At 45.9% G+C, this 19,888-nt stretch overlaps 2 protein-coding genes across 4 annotated transcripts in view; one reads left to right on the top strand and one right to left on the bottom strand.

Annotated features, from left to right (window-relative positions):
- PAK5 (p21 (RAC1) activated kinase 5) overlaps window positions 1–19,888 on the bottom strand; it is a 167,085-nt gene that overhangs the window by 133,064 nt on the left and 14,133 nt on the right. For 2 of the 3 annotated variants that reach the window (XM_027883532.1, XM_027883529.1), the window contains exons 1-2: window positions 19,742–19,887; window positions 19,053–19,127 (exon numbers count right to left, since the gene is read on the bottom strand). In XM_027883532.1, coding sequence (XP_027739333.1) covers window positions 19,053–19,101 — 49 coding nt within the window. In that variant the 5' untranslated portion in view covers window positions 19,102–19,127; window positions 19,742–19,887. Of the gene's footprint in view, window positions 1–19,052; window positions 19,128–19,741; window position 19,888 lie in introns of those variants that run through there. The other variant, XM_027883530.1, reaches the window with a different exon arrangement.
- LOC114057361 (D-beta-hydroxybutyrate dehydrogenase, mitochondrial-like) lies at window positions 3,428–15,117 on the top strand. Its single transcript, XM_027883537.1, has 4 exons — window positions 3,428–3,767; window positions 8,631–8,783; window positions 11,161–11,291; window positions 13,987–15,117. Exons 1-4 carry the CDS (start codon window positions 3,428–3,430, stop codon window positions 14,332–14,334), a joined length of 972 nt encoding a protein of 323 aa, XP_027739338.1. The 3' UTR covers window positions 14,335–15,117.

The following is a 19,888-nucleotide window of genomic DNA, read 5'->3' on the forward strand; positions in this document are numbered from 1 at the left end:
TCGATATTCCCCGTGCACAGCCCACATGCAACTGCTCCTGTCTAATTACATGGAATGACAACCTCCCATTGGCTCCTTTCCTTTGACACCCCGGCAGAGCCTGCACTGGCTGAGTCCCGAACTAGGACGTGCCGCTTGCCAGCTCTAAAAACTGCAAGCGTTCCTGTTCACAATGTCTTTGGCTGCTTAACTGCACCAAAAATACAGTGTTTTAATCTTCTTCCTGGGAAGCCAGTCTCCCCAGTCCTGAAACTCGCCTGCAGATGTGAATTTGGTGTCAGCTTCTTGGATGGTTGCAGCAAGCAGCGTCATTTGTGTGTTAGCGATGGAAGACAGGAATGTGTTCTGCTGAACTTCCAGATGAGTTTCGTGTTTCTTCCTGTTTGGATAAGCATCATTTTCACCAGTATCAAAAAGGCCCAGCAGCATTCCATGGTATTCCCTGTGCAATAGCAAGAGGATTTTCAGCTGGGGTCTGAGCTGACAAGACCCAATGGATGGCAAAGGGAAGAGTTGCATTCCTGGTGAACTGTGTGTGACACAGTCAGATCCTACGAGTCAGAAATCCTGATCCTGCACCCCAGAAATCATGACACTGGCTCCAGAAGCATTAGAATGCAAAAAGAGGGGTCTGTATGTATTGTTTCCTAGGGTTTTCTTGGTTATCTGGAACTTTCAGGAGGCACTCTGTCACATTCTCAGCATTTTTCTGAAGCTTTGACAGAGGCACTTTGCATCAAGTGATTCCTGTGAAACCAAGGATGGCTTTGCAGTTGATGAAAACACAGCAGAATTTCATCTCTGCTCCAGAAAGTAAAAATAATAATGACTTCCCCATGATGCTGGAGAGTTGAGGCTGTAAGAAAGACATCAAGGAGCACTGCTGCTCCTACCCAATCCTGGGAGTGGGCACCACTGAGAATGGCAGATGGCAAATCTTGGGACAGCTCCAGCTGGTGATAAGACTGCCAGGAGGGGTACAGGGATGGGGGCTGAGGGAACAGCAACAAGAGAATGGGTAAAATGAGCAGAGGTGACTGGACAGGAGAACAGGCACAAATAAAAGATTAAGGCAGAGAAAAACTACACTGTCTCCTCCCTTCCCTTGTATCTTGGTTTCTACTGGAGCAAAGCTGGACAAAGGTCTGTGCATATTATTTAACTGTCCCATAGCAAGCTCTGCTCCTCACAGCCACTGAGCCTCTGCTCAGGAACAAACTGAAAAGCACATCTGTCTTCCCTGAAATCAAGCTGGAAGTCCTGAGGTGCAATAGGGGAACAAAGCCCACTCCAGCTTCCCTTTATCACGGTCCTTTCCAGCCATTCCTTGAGAAGAAACTGAGAGTCCTTCAGAAAAACAGTCTGTGTTTTGAGGGTAGGGACAACATGGTAACATTTCTCTGCTCAACAAAAAACTCAGAGCATCATCTTTCCCATCTAAGTTGCTTTAGATTGGTAACTAATAGAGCTGGTAAGATCTGAGCAGTATTACCTTTAAGATTACATCTAAGATTACTTAAATGCCTTAAATCCATAGTTTGGCACTTTTGGAAGTAGCCTGATTTTCCAATGCGTGGAAGAACTGCCTCCACAGGCAACTCAGTCCTCAGGAATATCTGAGGATAATCACCTGAACTGGTATCACTGATACCTCTGGGAAACTTGTTCTTCATTTTTTCAAGTGCAGCAACTCGTTATTTCACCCTGTGAAAGTCACTGGGTGACATAAAGCTTTAAACATAACAGGGTTCTGTTCCCAGAAATGCTCTCAGGAAGGCTGGAAGATCCCTGGGTATATCCTAGGAGCAATCTCATTCAGATCCCCATCAGTCTCTAAGCATCTTCCATTTCCTCATCTGGTTCCTCAAAATCCAGACCTTATCTTAAGCTTGCTACAGGTAATCCACAACTAACTGGAATTTTGTAAGAGGTAGAACAGATTAAGCTAGAGATAAAAACTTGGGAGTTTTTAATTAAAATGAATTCTAAAGATGAGGAAGGGATTTCAGAAATTAGACAAAACACCGTCATAAATTGAAAATACACATGTGTGTATATATGAGAACAGAACACTACAAACCAGAGGAAAACCACCCTGTACTGCCAGTACACTGCGTTGTAGACCTAAGTGGCCTCATTTCCTGCACTAGGTAGTCCAGAAGTTGTTTCTAACTGCAAAGGACACAGTTGTAATCCATAACTTTCTTCTTATTAACGAGACACAAAAGCTGGGAGAGACTGGCAGACACGGCCCAGAGGTGGATGGGAGGCATGGAGGAGATAAACCTGGAATCCCTCCCTGTCTTTCTATGCCAGCAGGAACCAGATAGGGAAGCTGGCTGCAGGACAGGCTGTTATCAACTCCCATGATTTGGAGAGTTGCATATTTCTTTTTTAAATGTAAAGATAAACCTTTGTTACTCATGTAGTTACAGAAGACTGCTGAACAATGCTGCTACAGGGATGCAGTTCAGGTAAATATTTGGAGCATCCCTCTGTGTGTTAAGGCCTCCTGCTTCCTCTGCAACTGCTTCTGTGTCAGTGAATGACTCTGGCCCCTTCCTATTTTTCACAAGCCAACTTTAAATCACAATTAATAAAGGCATCTGTTTCTTTCAATCATTTCATTTTACTCAGAGGAAGCAGATATGACACAGTATCCCCTTCAATAGCTGCTTGGAGAGTTGCTCATATAAAAGAAAGGGCAGAGTAAACACTGCCTAATCAAATTTCTCCTGTAATTTTAGCTCTCAGGGATCTTTTTCTCAGCAATGTATAACTGTCATTTTAGCCTACAAGAAGCAGACATTTTCCTCCACCATGGAGTAATGTAGGCACCCTTGAGGTAACAGCAGACACAGACCTGAGCCGTGAAAATCCCACATCGGTTTAATACCACAATGTAACATAAAATGTAACGTATAGCGACTAACATAATAGTGCAGCTGTATTAGAAATCCCCATCTGACCGATTAGAAAAACTCATGCTGCTTTCATTTCCAGCCCTGCGGCCAGTCTGCAGCACCGGGGCGGTACAAAACCCAGCTGAGCGGAGAAGAACTGTCCCTGCAAGCGGATCTCGGCACAGCCCAGCTCCCTTTCGCCGGCGCAGCTCCATGACCATCTTGACACGGCACGATGCTCACAGCCCGCGCTTTTCTGTTCGAAACTAAAAGAGGGGAGAGACCTCGGTGGGGACAGACCCCGGCCAAGCCTCGGGCTTCACCAGGACGCCGCTCCTGCTCCCCACCGGCGCTCGGAGGGACCAAACAGCCCGCCCGCCCGCCCGCGGGGCGAGGGCGGTGCCTGCGGGCGGCCACTGCCCGGGGGAGGAGATGCCGGGGAGGGCACGTCGGGCTGGGAGGGGATGCCGGGCGAGAGGGGAGGGCGCTCCATCCCCCCCTCCGTCCCAGACGGCGCGGGCGGGATGTGGGCAGCTGCCCCTCTCCTGCTCCTGCTCCTGCTCCTGCTGCCGCTGCTGGCGCGGCGGTGGCTGCGCGGGGCGGCGCGGCTGGAGCCGGCCGGGCGGGCCGTGCTCATCACGGGCTGTGACAGCGGCTTCGGGCACCTGCTGGCGCTCCGCCTGCACCGCCTGGGCTTCACCGTGTTCGCCGGCTGCCTCTGCCCCGGCGGGGACGGGGCGCGGCGGCTGCAGCGGGAGGCGGCGGCCGAGCCCGGCCGGCTGCGCGTCCTGCGGCTCGATGTGACCCGCGCCCGCGACGTGCGGGAGGCCAAGGAGATGGTGCTCAGCCACCTGCCCGAGACAGGTGAGGCCGGACGGGGGGCCGGGGCGGCCGCGGAGGGCTGGGAGACCACGGGGTCCCCAAGACGGCGGCTCGGTTCTCCCGGGACTGCTGGCAGGGGTCGGCTGGACCGGGGAGTGCCGTCCCCGATGGTGCTAATCGCAGTTACCGCTGTGGGTAATAACGACAATATTTTATGTTAAAAATGCCGCGGTGTGTACACAAACTGGGGGCTTGTCCGATTTTTGTACAGCGGGTGCGCTTCACTTTCCCACCGGGAGAGGAAGTCCCCGAGTGCAGCGACCCTGGATCCCCTTTGCAGGTATCCCACAGGAGGGAAAGGCAGAGGAAGCGCAGAACGGCTGTGCAGGCGTGGAGGGGTGGGAATGTGATGGATTTCTGGGCAAGACTTGTGGAAAGAGGAAATAAGTAGAGGAAACGCAGCGAGGGCAGCGGCCGTGCCATATCAGAGCAGCTGCTTCTCGGAGCCACTTGAGGTTGGTCAGGCTAGTCCCTGGAAGGGTTACTGAAAGGGAAACCAGTCGCTTACACACCCTGCAGGGAGAGTGCACCCCGGGGAATGGATAGATTTAGCTCCAGAATAATTGCAGACAACCTAAATCCTGAGTTATCCCTTCAGAACATGTGACACAGCGCAGGTGACGGGGCCACAGAACGTCCCTTCCCACTGGGGCTGCGGGGCAAAACCCACCCAGGGTGATTCCGGGGATGCACTTGGCACAGAGCATGTTCCTCAGGCTGAATTTCCCCCAGAATTACAGACAAATACTTCCTGGTCACACAGAGCATAAAAGTGGAGAATAAAGCACACAGAGCAATAATGAAATGCAAGGCCTCTGCCCGCCTTTTGCTCGTTTGCACATTGGGAAGGGGGTGAAATGAGAAGTGAAGTAAGGCGCCGCTCCTTAAGTGCGTGTATTTATGGTTGATCTTGACCTTATCTGATTAAGAGTAAGAGGCCTCCCCTCTCAGGCTTTTTGTCAACCTGCAGACACAACACAGATGAGTCACAAAAGCCCTTACAGGCTCCATGGGGACCGGGTCCCCTGGGACTCTGGGTTTGAGAGGATTTATCCTGTAATTCTGACAGCCTGTGCTGCCATGCTGTGTCACATTCATGCTGAACTCTAGACCCTGGAATCCACAGTTCAGGACTAACTTGCTGGTAGAGCAGAAACCCAAGCTACTGGTAACACACCTAGCTGGATATTCTGCCACTTCATGTTTTGTTTCCCTATAAATATTTGTTCTATTCTGAACTGTGAAATTATGTCAATCTGAAAGGATGGCAAATCAATCCTGTAGTATGTAGCTCATTCTCTGGAGTCAAGAAACTGTTGCTCCATGAAACTGCTGCCCCTGGTGCCTTCCTTTTTCTTTATTTGTTTTTATGGCTTGTGCACCCATTAAGATGTATTTCGAAATATTTACAGTCCTTTCTTGCTTAGAAAGAAGAAAGTTTGTGCACATTAAAGTCAATATGAAGTAGGGTTTAGGGTCCAAGACTTTGGAGAGTGTTAATTTGCAACTCTCTTAGGCTCTACAGCAAACCTCAGAATTTTTCTGATTTTCCTCTGTTTCAGGCAGGAATTTCTACTCCTTTTCTTGTCTGTTGTGAGTGGGTGATATGTAGCTAGCTGGAAGGGAGGGATATTAGTTTTAGTCCTACCTCCTACTCCAAGGTTATTAAGTACTGTCTTCCGCTTAATGAAGACTTTATATTCATGGAATTCAGCCATGGTACAATATTTTAGCCCAGAATCCCTATACAAATAGACTCATCCTTGCAATGAAGACAACCACAGCATAATATTCCCTACAAAGGATGGTGACTCATGAATGTGCATAAATAAAACTCAGGAGTCTCATCTAGCCTGCTACCACCCTGCATTGCCACGGACTGAGGGGGTTGTTCCCTCTCTTCGTCTTTCACTGGGAACATGGTAAATCACACTTTCCTTCCTTTGGCTAGTTTCCTTTAGTATGGGTTTGAAATCTGTCAGGATTCCAAATTGAAAATGGAGCCCATCATTTTCACATGGGCTCAGGTTTAGGTGAGAAACTCCAAAGATCAGTAATCCCAAGTATACCTGTCCGAGTTTAGGGAGCCTGGCCAAATTCAGGCTCCCTCCTTCAGCTGTTTGATTCTCATGCCTTGTCCCTCTGGATTTCCATCTGCATCTCGGAGGTTACTGGAGCTGCTTTTGTCTAAGTAAATATACCATGTATTTTGTATGCACATTTACAGCACTAATTTTTACCACAAACATTACAGAAAAGAAAGACCAAAGCAGATTCAAGAACCCTGAGTACAGAGCTGGGCAGGTTATTTCTCAAGAGGTAGGAAATATTCTGAGGAAGCGGAATAAGGGAATAATGAACTGTTTGTTATTTGGGTCGAACTTTGCAAATTGATTCAATGAAACAAAGTGGCAGGAAAAAATTTGGAAAATATCAGAATATTTCCCATTCAGGAATGTCAAAACATTCAAAGAAACAGTATGTTTTTGCTTGAGGGCAAACAAAATGTTTTGAGCTGACCCTGAGAAAAATATCTTTTTATGTTTTACCTAATCTTCTCTTCACAAAAATCTGTTTCAGTTTAACTCAGGTCAGCTTTTTTCCTCTTGGCTTTTGATTTGGCCACTGTGGAGAAGGAAGGGGCCATTATTCTGTGAACTCTGTTCATACACACAGGCTGGGCCCAACACTGACCACCTGGAGGCTTTGAAGCACAGGAGGCTGAAGAGAAAACTTAAGCCTCGCAAGCTAAATTCTGCGTTTCACAGTTCAGAGGAAGAAAATCAATTGTCTGAAGTTTAATGGCTGTATTTCTGAAGCCCTAATGAATCCAGGGATATCTGGAGCAAGTGTTCTTGCTGTGCTGCACAGGGTGCCGTGGCAGAAGGAAAATAAGTTTTTTAATTAGAAAAGGTGAAGCTGAGGGTATCAGGGAACAGCTTTTACAGTGATGCCAGGCTTTAGTCTGTGTTGTGTTAGAGCTGGGTTATGTAAAATAACCCTGAGACCTCCAGCCTTGAGCAGACAGAGATGGGGTGTGCAGTGACTCGATCCATCTGCAGATCAGATCAGGTGCAAGTAACAAAATATTGATAATTAGCTTTTACAGAGGACTTAAATCCACTGATCTTGAAGCATTTTACTGGAAGGTAAGTCCCATGGGGCTGGTTCTGTTTTAAGAAAGAGAAATAAAGCCAGAGGATGATGGAAAGGTCTGGAGCAACAGGGCAATGGCAGGGGGAAGAAGGAAGTGTAAGGTGCCCAATTCCAGTGGCCAATTTTTTGGTCCATTTCCTCTCCTCTGTCTGCTAACATTTGGGGCCATGGAGAAGAGAGTGCAGAGGAAACTGCTGCATTACTAGGACATCAGTCCATCTGTATCTAAAGTTACAATAGAGGTACAGTGTCCAGGATTGCTGTGTGACAGGTTGCTGAATAGATACCACAGAATCATTGCAGTAGTTTTGTCAGAGGAGATCAGAAAGAAAAGGGTTCAGCCCAAGGGTTTCTGCAGTGCCTTCTCCTGGGTGACAAATGTCCCCTGAGAATAACTCTGCTACCACAGGTCCAGGAGGCTCCAGCTGGGTCAGCGTCACACCCCTGCCCCAGACTCTGTGTCCAGAGGAAGGAAGAGAGGCACTGAAACCCGCTCTGCCCCCCAGAAACGCAGGCTGAGAGACCTGTAGAAGGCATGGCAAAACAATCCTTTGCCTCAGACACATACAAGAACTGTTTTAAGGAAAGGCGTGAGCCAAATTGTCAAGGCTGGCAGAACTAAGCTGCAAATGAAGCTGTTTCAGAGCAAGTCAGGCTACCCTGGGTACTCCTTAGTTACACTGCTGGTCACCCCAGAAACGCTGCCAGTCAGGATTTGAGGATGGAAACAGAAATGTTTTCAAAACTGCACATCTACAGATCTGTGCTGTGAAGGCACGGGAAGTCAGCATGGCTTAATCAGCATTTAGGCAGCGTGTCAGCTCCAACCTGAGCACTCCTCACTTCAACAGACAGGCACTTCCAGCAGCTGAGCTTGTTAACGCTGTGCAGGGCTCACAGGAAATGTGCTGTGGCTTTGGGCTAAAGGGCTTCAAACTTTCTGTCACAGAGTTCTGTCGGAACAAGCTTTGCTGCCAATGAAGTCCTGCTTGTAAACCCTGAAATCTTATTGTGTTTGAAGGGGTGGGGCTCCTTAGCACCAAAACCTGTCGTTATGTGGGGAATAAAGTTGTTTCAAGAGCACGAAATTTAAAAAACACTATAGCTACTGACCCTGCTTGGTTACCCAATGCTGCACCCAGGTACCTGATTCTGGTTTATTTCAGAGGGAATCAAAGCCCAAATCCTAGAAAAGGATCCAAGACTTAGCCTCCTAAATTAGTCGGTGACTTTGAAAATAGTACCCCTTAGCCTTTAGACTGCTTAATATAATTTTCACAAAGCTGCTCATAGCACACAGTGGGATTAAAGTAATTAAAATATCATGGTACGGTAAGTTTTAGTCTCCCAGATCATGTTACTCATAAATAACTTATGATGACTATAAAGGGAGAAATTATTAAATAGCACTGAGACTTATATGAAAGGTGTCCCTGCCCACGGCAGGGGGGTGGAACTAGATGATCTTTAAGGGTCCTTCCAACCCAAACCATTCCATGTAGTCCAGATAATGGCCACAATTGCATTAAACATTAAACAAAACATGTCTGTGCTTACAAATAGAAAAGACAGAAATATAACACAACCGCATGGTTGTTTCCAAGGGTTCAAATCACCAGAATTGCTTTGTTATCTAATGGTGGTTGTTTCTCAGTTAGAGATGCTTGTTGAGACATTTCTCTTCCACAGGTTTCTGGGGGCTTGTCAACAATGCAGGAATATCAACTTTTGGAGAGACAGGGTGGCTGTCTATGGAGACATATGAAAAATTTGCAGATGTGAATCTCCTCGGGAGCATCAGGACAACCCTGGAATTTCTTCCCCTTCTAAGGAAATACAAGGGTAATGCTAATCCACTGTTATTTAGAGTTGTAGAATAATTAGCTTACTATAATCAGGGTAATGTAGCATCTATAAAAGAAGCTTTAATTGTCTCTCATTGAACTGAAATGACAGCCTCCTTCTGTGTGGCCTGAAAGAGCAACTTGATCCTGAAAAGAGGGTAAAGTCATAAGGAGCAAAAAATATCCTTAAAGATTCTGTCTTTGAAGTACATAGAATATTTAAAATAAGGATTTATCTCAGTGTTTGGCTCAAAAAAAAAAAAAAGACAGGAAAAATGCTTACAGGAGATCACTAAGCCCTGGCAAGACTTTGTAAGCACTGACAATGAGAAAACAAAGATCCAATGAACTGCCTAATGTTATTACTTAGGCTTTACTATTTTACTGTTTGGCAATTAGGAGAGAAAGGATGACCCTGCAGAGGTGAATTAGAGACATCCAGCTTCCAGTTCCAGGTCTAGCAAGATCCTCTCTATGACCTTGGGCAGGAGACTTCAAGTATGAGAAACAGTGTCATACACAGGGACACACAGGTACCCAGTGGGATAAATGCATCTGCATGAACCTCCACACACACAGGCTTTATCCTTTCTTCTGAGCAGAAATGGTTCCATAACCCTCTCCAGCATGGCAGCACATCTCAATTGCTTTGCAGTTTGTTCCCTACCTGTGTCCATCTGTATTTTGGGAAAGAGGATCCCCTTTTCCTTTCTCCCACTGTTGCTTAGCTTGTGCATGTCAGCAGTAAGGGGTGAGGATTTGTGCTCTGTGTGTGCAGCATCAGGCACAGGAAGGGCTGGGTTTCATCTGGAAGCCCCAGATGTCACTGCTACACAGACTGCTGGTAAGATAAAAGCATCCCCTTTTCTTTTTGGCTACTCTGCACCTTTCTGCTTGGTTGCCTTTGGTTAAGGATATTCTGACACAAGAAGAAAGAAGCCTTTAAATACTGCGAGCTGGATGTGTTTTTGTAAGAGAATGTGCCATTGTACGTACCCAGTGAGTGTGTTATGTGGCCATTACACAGGGAGACATCCCTTTTTTCCTGTGATGTCCTGCTTACTCCTAAAACTGTGGTGCTGATCCACTGGAGGCATTTCTCTGACTTCCTGAATTGCACGGTGTTACTTTGAAGCAAAAGGCACTAATTGTGTGCATGATATTAAGTACATGAGTATGTACTTTGAGAAGATTGGGGTCTGGATGGCTGCACATACAGAGCACCTTAGCTCAGAGGAGCACTCTGCATCTCACCCCTGGCTGTCAGCGCTGCCTCCATTAACTGCCTGCACTCCATTTTCAAGTACCACCTATGCAGGAGAGGAGGCCAGGGAACTTTTTAGGAAAAATCCAAGGTTTCCTGCCTCCTTCCTTGCAGGAACAGCCAGGACAGCTAAAGCTCACGTTCTTGGGGGCAGCAAGTGACCTCTCCAAACGAAAAGCCTGAATTACAAATGTTAAGAGTGTTCTCCTGGGAAAACTGGGTTTCAATTACCTGAGGCAAAGAGAGAAGGGAAACGATGTGTCCCCCATCCTGGGTGTGGGCCCCAAATAACTTGGCTACTGGGCAAAGGAGGCAGAGGCCGTCCCACCATCACTCACTCTGAAGGGAGGGGCTTGCTGCCATTTTAGGATGGGCAGCTATTCCAAGAAAAACTGCAAGGTTATTCATACCTGTAAAGAGAGGTAATGCCCTCCAGCCTAGAACTTAAGCATCCTACTCTGAGAGGAGCAACATTTCCCCATATCTTTTCCAGCTGGCCAGGTCAGCTGATGCAGCATCTTGATCAGCAAGCAAGGTAGTCCTTTTCCTCTTACTGTGTGTAAGATTTATTCAGGACACTGTGTAGGAAGGCAGGGAACCTAATTCAGAACAACAGATTTCACTGCATTCCCATGACACCCTTGTGATATCCCACAACCCTGTTCCTAAAATGGTATTAATAACCATATATCCAGCTCAGGGCAACTCATCTACTCTTCTGCTCTCATTTGCAGTCTTCCTCTTACTAGCACAGTGTTTGATTACTACTTTTCAGTCTGAAGTTTTTAGGGGACTGCTTTGTTTCCACCTTTTCCATCCTGTCTCAGACTCGGAAGGAATAAGCAGCACGCTGGGAATGTGTTAAACTTTGCCTGGTCCAGCATCTGTCACTGGATGGATGGAAGGCAGATTTTTGTGTGAAGTTCTCTGCTTACAGAGCTGAATGCGCTTCTGTGCTGGGGACTGAACACTTACACTGCCCAGCTTTGGCATACCCTGCAGTAAAGCAGCCTCACATACCACATAATTAGCAGCTCAAAGCCTGAGGTAAACCAATTCCATGTTAAAGACTGAGAGCAAAGTTATGTTATTTGAACTATTTTCTTTCCAGGACGTATTGTTTTCATGTCCAGCATCATTGCTTATTTTACTCTGGGAAATGGCATTTATTCTATGACCAAGGCAGCAATTGAAAAATTCTGTGATGCTCTAAGACTGGAAATGAAGAAGTTTGGTGTCCAGGTGAGTGATGTAACAAGCACCTTGTGTGACACTCCATGCTACTTCTAATACTCATTTTCACATAAGAAAGACCTTTCCCCAAACCAGCACAAGGTGGAAATTCTGGCCAAGGGAACAAGTGCATGCAAAATAATATCCAGTCTTGTGCAAAGTAAGCTCCATGCATCCAAAGCAACAAAGATCAGAACTGAATCCACGGGTGCAGCTTCCCTTTGGAAAGAGATGGTTTCTCTGTGGCTTGTCAGTCAGCTGGAAATCACCATGAACAGCAGGCCTGGGTGACGTTTGCAGTGCTGAGAAGCTGTGGGACAGCAGGTTTGTGTGCCAACACTGGAACTTGCACATTTTCTCCACGTTCTCTGTGGAGAAACTTCCTGACACAGGCCTGCCTGAGCAGTGCCATATTTCACACAGAGCTTGTGGCAGCACCAAATAACTCAAATGTTCCCTGAGGTGGCTGCAGGAGCAAAGACCCTGAGTGCTGTGCAGGGTTGTCACCTGCCTGAGGGGTTCTTTCTCTTCTCTTACAACATCAGTGCTTGAAAGCTCCTTCCTTTTTGTGTGAACAACAAGAGGCATTATTGTGCAAAGTAATTATGTTTTTATTCTCTTAACCTAAGAGGCTCTAAGAGTGCTCTTAGTGCCCTGTCTAAGCAACACTGATAGGCAAACTTGAAGCTTAGATCACTAAGTAGCTTCAGTAGGCTTTTTCCTTGGAGTCACTCTGCTACTGAAACACTCTTCTCAAACCCTAAAAGTCTCCCCTGGAGGGGAAGACATCGGTTCTCTCTTTACACACATAGATTTACAGCATCGTTCAGAAGCTTTGTGTTGGAAAAAAATTACAGCTATGCACCTGTTAACCACCCCTGTCGGATAAATATAAAATTCTATAAAATGCTATAAAATGCAAGTGATTTTATGGATCCTAATACCACACAGCGTGATGAGGATTTCAACTGATTAGCTGAGGATAATCTCAAATGCATGGAAGAGCTTTGTTTAACAAGTTAGCTACTTTGGTAGTTTTGGGATTTTTACTGTTCCCTCCCTGGAACAGTCCCAGCACACAGAATGAGCCAGGCTGACAAACATTTCCATAATGCCTGTGAGACCTATTTTTCTGTTTCTCACTGTATGCAAGATGCTGGCTGGCATTTGCCTGAGAACCTACCCTGTGGAGAGTCTTCAAAACACACAGTCCTGCTTTCCCTGTGCTCCCTTCCCCTGCTCTGTTGTCCCCTCTGTCCTTTCAGGAGAAAGCTGCACAGAGGTGACAAGGAACAGATGGAGCTATGGCTGAACTCTGGCCACGCAAGCTGGCTGCCTACAACAATCAGAGTACTTGTCTTCCCTTAGAAAGGCTACAGAAAAATCAAGGAATGGAAAAAAAAATTACCATCTCTCCTTCTCTTCTAGCCAACTCAAAAAAAAAAAAAAGGGGAGGTTTTCCCCCTCCCTTTGTTTACAATAAGTGTGGGAAGTTTGCTATTGGCATTAATTTGACTGATAACAGACACTTCTCTAAAGAGCACTAGAAGGGAAGCCTCCAAAAAATGTCCTGGGACAAACCTACCCGAGGCAGCATAAGCTGCCCCAGCTGTGCACACCATCTCTCTGCTGCAGTTTGGTCTGCTCCCCATGAGTAGGATCTGCCCCCTAGTCCTTCAGATATGCCCAGATATCCTTCAGATAGGCTGAGAGCAGCCCCTTGCCAGTGCTGACACCCTGTTGGGAGCTGCGGTAGATGGGCATGGTGGCAGATTGGAGACATTAAGGTTTTATGTGACCACAGACCTCCCAGAGAGCGCCTGTCGCATGCCCAAGTCTCCTACACAGCTCAGCACTGGTTTTCCTCACCTTGTGTTACAGTCTGTAGAAATCAGGTCAGTCAAATGCCATGGAGCTTTTAATGTTGCATATCTACAAATAGTTTGAACAAGCCTGCTGCTAACTGAGAAAAAGCATGGGTACTGTGAGTGCTCAGCCTGCTCCGAAATTCCCCAGAAGCCTCAGGAACGACACACACAAAGAAAACAGGCAGAGCAGCAAAGGACTTGTGTGCTCTCAGTTTAAATTTACACGTGCACAAACCTACAGAAATTTGCCGACGACTTCAGTGAGAGGCAGACCAGGAGCTTTGGTCCCCCCTGTACTTGGCTGACAAGACCGAGTTTACTTTTAATTACACCTACTTGGGGGAAACAGCACTTCTGTCCCCAGGACCTTCTAATTTTTTTTGACATCTCCTTTTGTCCCAAATTGGGTCAAAACCAATTATCAATTTCAAGATTCTCCACTGAGGGAAAAATCCAAAGTATTCCACTTTGGAGACATCAAAGTCATACTGAAATGCTTTGTCTCAGTATTGTCAAAACATTTATACCATTAAGCGTTCTATAAAAATCAAAGATGCACTTTTGCATTCTGTGAGGGTGTGCTGAGTAGTCAAAACAGGAACATTAACATCAGAGTGAAACGAGGAAGTCAGAATAAAGCACCTCTGCAATCTTAAACGTTTCACGGGAATACATTTGATTTCAGTCAAGTTTCAAAGGTTAAAATTTCAACAAAGCAGCATTTTCCGGAAGAAATCTGAATGCAGAAAGCTTTTGATCTGTTTCATTGACTGTGGGATTTAATTGAATTCCCAGTGAATGACTGCATCTTGCTAAGTTTTACATCTTGCTCCCAGGTCTGCATTATTCAGCCAGGAAACTACGCACGCTCCACAAGAATCCAACCCCCGGTCAGCGCTGAGGAGATCTGGAGCGAACTCAGCGAAGAGGAAAAGGCTGTTTACAACAAGGAGTACGTTCAGGAGAGGGCAAACTTCTTCAACAGCATTCTCAGTGAAGGAAGCACTAATGGCCACGAGGTTGTGGATGCCATGGTAGATGCTTTAACATCTCCTGCACCCAAGGCACGTTACATGGTGGCAAAGCTGAAGGAAAAGGCACTTGTGTTTGTGTGTGCTTTATTCCCCACTGTTGTGATGGATTCTGTTTTGTCTTATGCTCTGAGTAAAGTCAAACTTGCATAGCCTACTTGGGTGAGGCAGTTTTTAAAATGTGAAATTCAGAGATGAATTTAATGCTCCCAGGCATTATAAGGGACACCAGTTAACCAATACAAGCTTTGGAGGGTCTCCCTAGTCAAACAACTGTCACTGATTCACTGGGGAAAACACACAGGACCCTGTGTAAAATGAAATCATTTCTCTAGCTAACTTTATCTCTCCTGTGTGGAAAAAAGAAAAGGCCACTTACACTGCTTTAGGTATTGCCTAGGAAATGCAGCTTTTTCTACTGCAATAGCAGGGTGTTGTGTTACAGACACGATGCAGACAAAATGGAGCACATCCTACAGGGCAACTGTACACCTGATGTCATTCCAGCAGAGAGGAAAAGATCTTAGCTGTAGAAACCTGAGCAGCCACTTATTTAGAGGTGATAGGGAGAGGTTATGGAAAAGCTAGGAATGAGCAACAGACCCTGAAATACTTTGAGTGGAGTTAAGTGGCTGTAGCCAAAGTGTCAAAGCTCTGAGCAACCTCGTCTAGAGAGGGGTGTCCCTGCCCGTGGCAAGGAGTTTGGAAATGGAAGATCTTTAAGGTCCCTTCCAACCCAAACCATTCTATGGTACTGTGAATAATAATGTTGTAATATGGGAACTGTCTTGGCTAACTACAGGTCAGTCCTTTTTCAGGTGTTCTGAACAAATCTGTAGCAAAGCCAACATATCAAACACTTCAGAAAATAAGTCACGTATTCCATTTATTTATAAATGAGTATTTAATCCTAAATAAACTCTATATTTTATCTGACGTCTGGATTAATCAATGTGTTAACCTAAGGTGACAGATATGAGTATTCTTGGAGCTCAGAAAAAACATATTCAGCCTGGAGCTCTGGTTTTGCTACATTATAAGGAATAGGATCTGATGAAAAAGGTATCTATTAACAAGAACAAGGAAACTTTAGCAACTTTTATCTATGAGAGTAATTGAGCATGGTGGCTTCATTAGCAGTCTCCTACTAATTGTTGTGGAAAAGATTCCTGGTTTACACATATACAATTTTGAATTTGGCTTGATTGTGGCATGGCACAAAATCCAAGAACTCTGGGACCAAAAGATCCCAGAACAGCTGGAATCAACTGTGGTGACACTGGTAGATACAGGGCAGGAGCGTGGAGCTTCAGCCTCCCCTGTGCAGCTCTCCCATATATCAAACCAAAGACTCTGCTGTAAGATGACATGGTTGACTTTTTGGTCTCAACCAAAAATTGCATCTTATACCTAGAAGTCATTTCTATTATGTTTGATTATTACTGAGAAAAGTTCATGCTCTCCCCTGGTGGGTTAATTGAGCAGTCTAAGTCAGGAACACAGGTGGGATGAGCTATTCCAGGTTCTCTCCTGGTACGCTCAGCAGTGGAACAGCCACTGCACCTGCTGGAGATTGTGGAATGTGTTACTTCTCTTTCCAAATGCTGGACCCCTCCCTGGAGCTGGCACTGGCAAGAGGACAAGCCTGGGCTCCCAACTGTTCCACAGCAAGATAATCAGATGATTATCATCCCTCTCCTCATTTAACCACAACTGAGCAAGGCCAAGCAAGGGAACAGCAGCAAGGCTTATTCCAACTGAACCAATGGATTTCTTGTATAGGAATTCTCCCTGCTTGACCTCAGGGATTTCAGCGGCCTTACATTACTGGGGAAGCATTGCTTTCATGCTCTTATCTGTTCTTAGTGCAGATTACCCTTCTTCACAGCAAGTAGCACTGAACTCCCCAAGCAGCTTTGAAACCCAGATGTTTCTCCATCAGGCCCAGGGTACAGGAGCTTCTCTGTGCCTCAAAAACAGAGTCACTTCCCACTGCACTGTCTCCCTTCTGTTTACATTTCTTAAAGCTACTGCACTGAGTTGCTCAGAGCCAGCACCACCAGATCTGCCTTGCAGGCACAAAACAACTTCCAATTGAAAATTCCTCCTTTATTTGCTGTGTGCAGGGTGAAGTGATCAATATTTCAGTAGCCTCCTGTAACATCAGATGAGCAAGGCTCCAGAACATCTATTCTTTCACCTTGCAAACTGAGAACTTGCAGTGCACAGGATTTTAAAGAGGGTACAGTGACAGGCTGGATGAGAACCAGTGGGACAAATAAAGTTTGTGTTTTAATCTCTGTCTAACCCATCAGAATAGCAGCTAAGTGAAAACCAGATATAACACTACTATCTTTCTTCTTTCCCTTCAGCTTTTTAATATGATCTGCATATAAATAACTAATCAAGAGAGAGTCAGAGATTCAATTATTAACAGAACAACCCACTGAAAGTCATCTGGAGTCCTCCCACTGAGTTATGTGTGTTCCAAGGCACAGTGTTAGACAAGTAAACAAGATTAAAAAAAGGTAGTGGGAATGATTTTAGAATCCTTGGGCTGAATAGGAAAGAGACCCTCATAGGAAATGGTGATGGGGAAAAAATTAATTTTTCCCTTGAAAACAACCACCCCAAAGGAGGCACAGCTTTCCCCCAGGTCTCTTCTCCCTGATACACAGTATCATGGAGCTAAAAGTTATTTCATGGACTTTCCCTTCTATGCAAAGGTTTATTTCTAAGGGTGCATATTAATTGGTAGAAAAGAATGAACACTGTTTTTGACAGTAAACACAGAAAGACTATAAAGAAGAGCAAACAAGTTAAGCAAAATCAGTTTAGCAGGTTGTGTGTTGATCTGAGTTGATGTTAACAGCTTCATAGAGCAGCACCAAAACCAGAGACAGCGCAGCCCAGGAAAGACACATATAACACAAGGTGGTACCTCCCAGCACAGTTCTGAGGTGGCTGTGCTGCTGCATGAAACGAAGATCATCCCCACAAGTTCCTTGTTCTTTCAAAAAGGAGACTATTGCCCTGACTTGAGAGGGTGCAGTTACACCCCCAAAACAGCTGCACTTCACTCCCACTGCAGTGCTATGGCTGGGCAAGGCAGGGAAGTGTATTGACACTTCGCAACATCGACATCCTGATTTCATCTGGTGCTCCCTCAGTGTAACTCACGGTGAGCTGAAACAGTCCAGATGACCTTCAGAATTAGCCAAATGTGTAAATTTGTGTCATTCTCCCAAGCTGGCAAACCTGAATAAGGTAGAATGCACCCCACAGCAGATTTTTTTGCAGCGGCATCAGAATCCAGAGAGATGAATAACAGTGATAATTACTTGCATAGGAAAAGGCTTAAGCAAAAACCATGCAACCCTCAAACACACTTTGCAGCTGAAGTCAGGCCATCATCAGCCCAGCTCCCACTGCTGTTAGCAGGACTCCAGTGCCAACCATCATAAGAGTCCTGGTGGTGCACAGCCTCCCTCCAGAGGTCGGCTGTGGGACATTTGTACCATCCTTATGCTTTTACACCCACAGAAAAACCCCTCCAGCACAATACAGAGGCAACAACTGCAATGACAGCTATATTGTTTCACTTGTTCCATGGAGAGACTGTGTAGTGCTCTGCTGGCACCAAAAAAAACCTCACAGCCTTTGTATTTAAATTCTTGGAACCACCGGTTTATCAGTGAAATGTTTTCAGGTGCAATCCCTACCCCGTCAGACCTCTGGGCAGCCCTGCCCTCAGACTCAGGTAGTGCAGACACCTGGGTCTGTACCAGACCACCTGAACACTGTGTCCGCTTCTGTGCTCTGATTCCCAGGTTTGGCTTTGGGAGCTCCATGTAATCTCTGGGGTATGTTTAAAGCTCTGGGCAGTTCACACCTTTCTTTCCTCAGCAGTCAGTTACATTTTTACCAGCACCATCCCACTTGCATTCCTGCATTAGCTTGGCACTCCTCCAAAACTGAGCTGTCAGCCAAAAAGAGCCCAACAGCTCGAGGCTTCAGACCTTGGAATAATTTTCTCTTGTGAACTTCATCTCTGAAGGCAGGAAATACTGTGAATTTCTCTTGTAGGATTTAGATCCTATTTATTTTGGATATGTTGCAGTACCCTAATACCAGAGCAGCACCTCTGCTCTTGAAACCACATTGCTTTGAAACATCCAATATGATGTTCAGCTGCTGAAAAAGGGTGGTTTGCTTCTTGCATCATGAGTCCTTATTGTGACTCTCAAAAAGCTCATGGAAAGCGGATCACCATGACAAAATAAACCAAGCACAGAAATCTAAATGTATACACATGCAGTTACATGTACATTCACACTTGAGGTGACTACCAAGTACCCACACTTGTTACAATCTGCTTCATATGTTCTCACAGTTTCCAGAGTCAAATTATGCAGGTGTTTCAGACGGGATCTTTGTTTATTTTCACGTTGAGCTAAATTTCAGAATACGTGTGCTAGCTTTTCTAATGGGCATTTAATGTGTGCTGTTCTACAAAGCGAAAAAAGGTAACTTACCCTGGGCCTTGCTTAGGCCAATACACATGTGTTTCCTTATCTATGGCAACAGCAAAAGCACAAATTCTACACAGAACCAGCAGGGGAACATCTTCTGGTGTGCCATGCTCACATCATCCATTTAGTGTGACCAAGGAAAAAGAGAAGGGCCTGGATGCTCTATTTTCCAAAGAGGAAAGCAATCTACCAAGGCAGAACAGTGCAAGACTAACAATCCAGCCAATTCGCATAACAAAGTGCTAACACAAAATAGCTACTGTACAAATGGCACTCCTTGCAGGGTAAATAATGAAATACTTTATGCTAAAATGATGTTTTTCTCTTGTTGTGACTCACCACACAGTCCCAGGGCTTTCATCACCCGCCTCTCCATGCTGTTGGACATGGATCCAGCTGCGCGTCACCACTTCCCTGGCAGAAGAGATTTCACATCAAAAAACAATTTTTGTTGAATTTCCTAATGCTAGAGGTGATTTGCAAATGATTCAATGGCCAAACTCGGATAGGAACACGACAAAGAGTCTCACTGCAGTTATCCCATAACAATTACTGACCCTGACAGGAGCACTGAGGGCTGGGCTGCGGCATCTGAAATTAGGCACTAAGGGGAATTGAGAGAAAAGAAATACAGAGGGCCTGGGCAGTCCCAACGTTACTGCTGTTGCCTTCTAGAATGACTCAGGCTCCACTTGAACAGTTTTGAGCATTTTCCCCCATTCGTTGACATTCTTCTCCTGTTAATAAACAGGTTTCTCCTTCCAGCCCGGACTGTGAACGATTATGTTTCTATTCAAGTCTAACACAGCTCACTTATATTATTGTGCCACACAAACCCTGTGGGGACGGCTGTGCGGTTGGGTTATACACAGACCTTGCCGCTCCGCTTTTGCAGTGACTCTTAATAAAATTTAGTGTGGCAAGTAAGGTTTGGCAAGTAAGTCGGCAATAAGACAGCAAAGGCCACGACACCCAACTCCTTGCCCGTGTGGCCGCCTCACCCACGGCGGCGCAGGGCCGCTCCGTACCGAGCTGAGGGGACCCGACGGCGCTGAGGCGACCCACCGGCTGAGGGGACCTGGCGGAACTGAGGGGACCCGGTGGCGCCGAAAGGGGATCCGGTGGTTCTGAGGGGACTCGCCGGAGACGAGGGGACTCGGTGGAACTGAGGGGAC

This window comes from Empidonax traillii, unplaced genomic scaffold (assembly GCF_003031625.1).
Source record: "Empidonax traillii isolate 1590-97213 ecotype Southwest subspecies unplaced genomic scaffold, ASM303162v1 scaffold128:size1411021, whole genome shotgun sequence".
Taxonomy (NCBI): Eukaryota; Metazoa; Chordata; class Aves; order Passeriformes; family Tyrannidae; genus Empidonax; species Empidonax traillii.

Bases quoted from the DNA above. Each gene is read 5' to 3' on its own strand.
- LOC114057361 (XM_027883537.1), top strand. From the start codon at position 3,428: ATGTGGGCAGCTGCCCCTCTCCTGCTCCTGCTCCTGCTCCTGCTGCCG. The intron at 3,768-8,630 runs GTGAGGCCGGAC...TCTCTTCCACAG, and splicing joins CAGCCACCTGCCCGAGACAG to GTTTCTGGGGGCTTGTCAAC. The intron at 11,292-13,986 runs GTGAGTGATGTA...TCTTGCTCCCAG, and splicing joins TGAAGAAGTTTGGTGTCCAG to GTCTGCATTATTCAGCCAGG.